Here is a 6235-nt window from a genome sequence, read left to right as displayed (position 1 = left end):
AGTCCCTCCTGGTGAGGGTATTCGGGAGTCCCAGGTGATGGACCTACATGTACCCCACTGTCGGCCTCTCAGAAGATGGGGAGCCAGGAGGAGGCAGGAGGGAGGCTCTTGGGCCTTGGGGCTTCCCTGAGGGGCTTGTGCTTAAGTCTCAGCCACAAGGAAGCTGAGACTTAAGGGCAATGCGTCCAGAGGTGTCACGGGTAGTGATTGAGAGAGGCGGGACTTGGACCTTGGGCTGGGGGACCCCAGAGCCCTGTTCACTTCACCGTGCTGCAGCCCTGGGCCAGGAACTCTCCTCCTGGCTCTCCAGCTCAGTCTTGCTGACTTCCCCACCCCTGCCTTCCCTAAGGCCTGGAGCTAAAGCCACACCTCCAAGTGGCTCTCTCCACAGGTATCTGGTATCCCTGGAAAGCCAGTCCCTGAGCTGGTGCCTGGGAAAAGGGCTCCCCTCTCTGGCCTCAGCATCTTGCTCTGTGAAGCGGTGCCTTCGCCTTCAAGATTTCCCGGTTCGCCTGCCAGGCCTCCCTATCTCCTCCCTCCCCATAGCTCAGGCAAGCAGAGCCTTCTGCGCAGGGTCTCTCCCCAGCTCCGCAGGACAAAAATGGGGTTAATCTGGCCCTGCTGTGCAGCGACATGCCTCTCCCGAGAAGGCAGGGGCTTCCTGAAACTTGCCCCAGTCTTATCTGCAGAGGTTTGCCCCGACGTGTCCCAGGAGCAAGCAAAGTTTCAGTGATATGTGTGGTTGGCAGGGGGCGGGATTATCAATCAGCCCCTTGTCAGCCTCAAGCCTGCTGGCTTTTGTCAGAATGCCAGGGCTGGGGCTCGAGGTGGCGGAGAGATGAGGGGTGGAGGAGGAGAGTCCCTTCGCACCATTAGGGAAGTGACAGATCCTGGCCTTTTTGGTCACTTCAGCTAGAACTTGACTTGAGACCCCTGTCGCTGTCCTCAGCCTGTCCCCAAGGGCCCTTCATGTGCCTCTGCCCACCAATCCCCAGAGGCCATGTCTTTGCTTGAGCCCTGTAAGCACACACATGGGGACCCTGAGGGGGACAATACAGAGCAGCGATGGGAACTGAGAGCAGGTGGCTGGCCACCTAGGGGCGAGGGTCCCAGCTGAGGGCAGAGAGCTGCCCCAAGCTGCTCCAACACTGCTGTGGGGCGATGCGACTTTGCTCCCCGTATTCTGCAGTATAGAGATGAACCTGAAATCCAAGTGTTAAAACCATGGCTGGAGGCGAAACACCATCTTTCCTTCTGAATCATCTCTTTTGTTGCGTTGAAAAAAAAAAAGAAAAGAAAAATCACACATCGAGGCGAGTAGGCAGCTGTGTTTGTCCGGAATGCAGAAGGAGTTGGCTTCCCTTTGGGGGAGGAGACGTGAACCCACAACACCCTCCAAGGGGTACATAAGGAGCCCCAGGCTGGGGGGTGACAGGCGCAGCGCTCTGGTTTCAGGAAACCTGCACCTCCTGCCAGTGTCTCTTGTGCTCGCCGAGAACTTGTCGGCTGCTGCCTGGCCATGAGCACCACGTTTCTGCAGACTTCTTCCTCCACCTTTGGGGGTAGCTCTATGCGGGGGGGTTCCCTCCGAGCTGGGGGAGGCAGCTTTGGTGGAGGGAGTCTCTACACGGGAGGTGGAGGACGAAGTATCTCGGCTTCTTCTGCCAGGTTTGTCTCTTCAGGGTCAGGAGGGGGCTATGGGGGAGGCATGAGCTATGGCTTCGGTGGAGGGGCTGGGAGTGGTTTCGGTGGAGGCTTTGGAGGTGGCTTTGGTGACTTTGGTGGTGGCGATGGCGGCCTCCTCTCTGGCAACGAGAAGATCACCATGCAGAACCTCAACGACCGCCTGGCCTCCTACCTGGACAAGGTGCGCGCCCTGGAGGAGGCCAACGCCGACCTGGAGGTGAAGATCCGCGACTGGTACCAGAAGCAGAGCCCCGCCAGCCCGGAGCGCGACTACAGCCACTACTTCAAGACCATCGAGGAGCTCCGGGACAAGGTGAGTCCTCGCGGGTCGGAGGGACGGGGCAGGTGACTGGTGGCCTGCACATGCGTCTCTAACACCAGTGCTCCTGCTGCCTTGAGGAAATCCTTTCCTGCCCGGGCAATGACTGCAGGTGTGTAACCTTTGCAAACTGGGAGCCTGGTGTGGATGTCGGCACACATCCGCTCAACTTGGCAGTGTGGGGCGAATCCTGGGGATCTGCTCAGGACCAGCGGGGGCCGAGGGGGGCGCGGCGGCAAGGAGCAGTCACTGTCCCTGCCCGGGACTCTGGCTCCCTGCCACAGGCTCCGCACGTGTCCCTTTGCTTCTTTTGCAAGAACGACGAGTGTAGCTTCAGGAGCCCTGAGTGCCTCCTGCCTCATCCTCCGAGGATGTTTTTGGTGCCCAAAGCACTCTTGGGACTTAGGAGCCCTGGAACACGCAGGCTCTGCCACCCGCCCACTCACTCGCCCTTTCACTCGCCTGTACCGGTTTCCTCAGCTATAAGATGCCTTCCTCCGCTGCCCGCCAGGTTCTCACTGGCCGGAATGGTCTGTGTAGATGCGTGGCTGAGTCAAAGTGTGCAGGAAGCCGGTGACCCTGAGCTGTTCAAGGGGAGGTTGGTGGAGTATCCCCGAGGGGGTCGTTGTCACAGTGTCCTGCACCCTACTAGTCCTGCCTGGTTATTTCTCACAGGCAGTGCCAGGCAATCCTCGCTCCTTGGTCTGCCATGTCCTGAAGACAGGGGCAGACTGAGTAGTGGGTACCGAGATAAGGCTGCACTCTGCCTGAGGACCCTGTAGGCTTCTATTGCTGGCAGCAGAGGAGAAATTGTCAGTGGGGGCCACAGGCAGGGAGAGCAGCAGGGAAGAAGAAGAGACCCTCTTGACACCAGCTCCCTGTCTCCTGCAGATCCTGGCGGCCACCATCGACAACTCCCGGGTCATCCTGGAGATAGACAACGCCAGGCTGGCTGCGGACGACTTCAGGCTCAAGTGCGCTCCTGCCTCCCTCTGCCTTCTGCATTCCCCCCCCCCCACGCCCCCTGCTTCCTTGACCTCTCTCCCTCCCCCAGCTCAAGCAGCCCAGACCCTCCTCCCTTCCTTATTTTTGGTTCCCGCTCTCTTCTAGGTATGAGAACGAGCTGGCCCTGCGCCAGAGCGTGGAGGCCGACATCAACGGCCTGCGCAGGGTGCTGGACGAGCTGACCCTGGCCAAGGCGGACCTGGAGATGCAGATCGAGAACCTGAATGAGGAGCTGGTCTACCTGAAGAAGAACCACGAGGAGGTGGGGGTGGCGAGAGTAGAGCTGGGCTGCGGGCGCCTCCTCACAGCTGGCCGAAGGGCTTAGAGTTTCAAAAATGCACCCTGCCTCCCACTAAAACAGGGGTCTCCATGGAGAGGAAGGGCTCTTGTTCTCTGGTGACACAGACCCTTTTCCTTCTCTGATCTTTAGCCAGGCCGGGTGGCCAGTGGGAACTGTTGTCCTGATTTGTTTTATGAGTTCATGCAAGGGCCCTACTGTTTTGAGCTCTTCCCTTGGTAGCACCTAGAGAGGGAGAGAGACCCCTAGAGCTGAGGGGCCGGTGTGATCAAAAGTACTCCTGAGCAGTGGGAAATAGAGGCTGGGTGGGTACAGGGGAGAGCCAAGCTCACGTAGCGAATGAAGGACAGAGCCAGGATGGGCATGGGGGACCCTAGACTCTCCACTCTCTCTTCTGTCCTCTGTGTCTAAATGGGCCCCACCTACCCTGCAGGAGATGAGGGAGTTCAGTAGCCAGCTGGCCGGCCAGGTCAATGTGGAGATGGACGCAGCCCCAGGCGTGGACCTGACCCGCGTGCTGGCGGAGATGAGGGAGCAGTACGAGGCCATAGCAGAGAAGAACCGCCGCGATGCCGAGGCCTGGTTCTTCAGCAAGGTGGGCCCGACCTCCTAGCCTTCCCTAGCTCCCCAGGGCTCCCAGGAGGCCCTCGGGCTCACTACTCTGTGTGCGACCTACAGACCGAGGAGCTGAACAAGGAGGTGGCCTCCAACACAGAGATGATCCAGACTAGCAAGACAGAGATCACAGACCTGAGACGCACCATGCAGGGGCTGGAGATTGAGCTGCAGTCCCAGCTCAGCATGGTATGGCCACCCCCACCCCATTCTACTCCATCTCACCCCACCTCTCCCCAGTCTCTTCCACCCTCCGTGGTTGGTTAAGCCTTGGCATTCCCAAGCCCCCAAAGAGGAGGTTCCCTGCATGCATGCAACACCTCTCCCCATGCCCCCAGTGGCTTCCTTTTAGCCTGATGTGGGGTCTGCTGATCTGTTGCTCCATCAGAAAGCCGGGTTGGAGAGCTCGCTGGCGGAGACCGAGTGCCGCTATGCCACGCAGCTGCAGCAGATCCAGGGGCTCATCAGTGGCCTGGAGACCCAGCTGAGTGAGCTGCGCTGTGAGATGGAGGCTCAGAACCAGGAGTACAAGATCCTGCTGGACATCAAGACACGGCTGGAGCAGGAGATCGCCACCTACCGCAGTCTGCTCGAGGGCCAGGATGCCAGGCAGGGGCAGTGTGCAGAGGGAGGAATGAGGGAGGGGCCGGTTGTGGTCCACATGGAGAATCATCTTAGGGATTCAGCAGTGGTGCAGTGCAAGGGAACTGGGCGTGAGGAGAGAGGGCTCTGGATTCGGCGCTCTGGTCCTGGGCTGTCACCTTGGGCAGGTCACGTCACCTCTCTGGACCTGTGTGTTTTCTGTAAATGACAGGGGTTAGGCTAATGCTGATTCTATTCCATACATGAAACAGATGTTGTTGTAGGTTAGAAACTGTCTGCTTGGGGGTGGCAGATCTGGGTTGGCTCTTGGCCTCCGGAGAAGTCAGATGTGGGGGTGGTGAGGGTGTGGGGCCTGGGGAGGACCCCTGAGCCAGCCACCAGGGCCTCCCATAGGGCAATTTGAGCTCCTGCCTTTGCTTACATCTGTTTTCCCCTTTTCCAGGATGGCTGGCATTGGCACCAGAGAAGGTAAGTAAGCTTAGCTCTTTTCTAGGGGGAGGGGAGCTGTCAAAACCATCATTCTCTTTGGAATGGGGAGGAAGGAGAAAGAGGTCAATAATCCCAGTAGGGTGAGGATACGTCCATTCCAGTTGACACCTCTTCCCCAGTGGAACCCTCTGTCGGCCCCAGTAGAGTTGGGGTTAAAGATTTACTGAGAAACTTCCAGGTCGAGAAGCCTCTGTCCAGGTCCCACCTTCATGGACTTATGCCAAAATGCACATGATTACTTCCTGTTAATGTGCAGTTAAAAACCCTGCCATTCTTGCTCACTGTGGGCCATACCTGCCACCACCGCCACCCATCTCTATGATGAGTAGTTCAACAATAGCCTTTCTGGCAGCTCTTGAAGGACTGGCCAACGGCCATTCTCGGGGCTACTGTCCACTTCTTCTGGAGCTCAGCCAGGGTCCTGGCCCCGTTGGGAGTGGAGGGGATGGAGAGGGCTCCCCAATCTAAAACTTGGTCTTTCTTTCTACAGCCTCCCTGGGAGGTGGCAGCAGCGGCAAACTCCACATCAACGTTGAGGAGTCAGTGGATGGGAAGGTGGTTTCTTCCCGAAAGAGAGAAATCTAAGCACCTAGTGCAGGACACACGTTCCCCATCAGTCCTACCTTCCCCAGGCTTAACAGAGGACTGGCTAGAGGGGCTGGAAAAGTTAACTCGTTTCTGCCTTCAAAGGGTCTAGCTCAAGAGGGGGTTCCTCATCTCCTGGTCCAGAGCTCTGTATGCTCTCCCTCCCTCTGCCCTCCATCTCTCCCCGCCTCCTTTGGAACAGGGAGGTGCAAGCAGCAGCTGTATTGTGTAATAAGTTCATTTTACTGTATCTATCCATGCAATAAAGAATTGCTTCTCCTTTTGCAAATATCTTTTGGTGGCATGTCCAGTTTTTCTTGTTGGGGCCTTCGAGGAGGCCCAGGGCACACATGCTGACATCTCCCCCAACGTTGTCCTCTTCCCTGCATGGTCATAATTCATTCTTTGGGGTGCCCAGAGTGCCTGGGACAAATCCAAGCCACTCAAATGAATTGCTTCTCTGGCTTACTCCATTTGGTGATCATAGAAGCAGGCGATGAGGGTGGGGTGGGTTGGTTCCTCGAAGCAGTTTTATGCACTTAGCACAGAACTTGACACATTGATTAATTATTTACAGAATGACGGCATGGATTGTACTGGTTCACTGCTGTATGGTTGGCACGGTGCTAGGCACA

The 6235-nt window shown here is 57.6% G+C and overlaps 1 protein-coding gene across 1 annotated transcript; it reads left to right on the top strand.

Annotated features, from left to right (window-relative positions):
* Positions 1-5855, top strand: LOC107513794 (keratin, type I cytoskeletal 15). Its single transcript, XM_016150820.2, has 9 exons — positions 1-34; positions 1456-1999; positions 2897-2979; positions 3116-3272; positions 3742-3903; positions 3987-4112; positions 4312-4532; positions 4969-4994; positions 5506-5855. The coding sequence occupies exons 2-9, from the start codon at positions 1520-1522 to the stop codon at positions 5598-5600; spliced, it is 1350 nt and encodes a 449-aa protein (XP_016006306.2). The 5' UTR covers positions 1-34; positions 1456-1519; the 3' UTR covers positions 5601-5855.
* Positions 5856-6235: the final 380 nt, after the last annotated feature.

The sequence above is a fragment of the Rousettus aegyptiacus genome, unplaced genomic scaffold (assembly GCF_014176215.1).
Source record: "Rousettus aegyptiacus isolate mRouAeg1 unplaced genomic scaffold, mRouAeg1.p scaffold_m13_p_6, whole genome shotgun sequence".
NCBI lineage: Eukaryota > Metazoa > Chordata > Mammalia > Chiroptera > Pteropodidae > Rousettus > Rousettus aegyptiacus.
The sequence above is the reverse complement of the archived record's forward strand: the minus strand, read 5'-3'. Positions and strand labels throughout refer to the sequence as shown.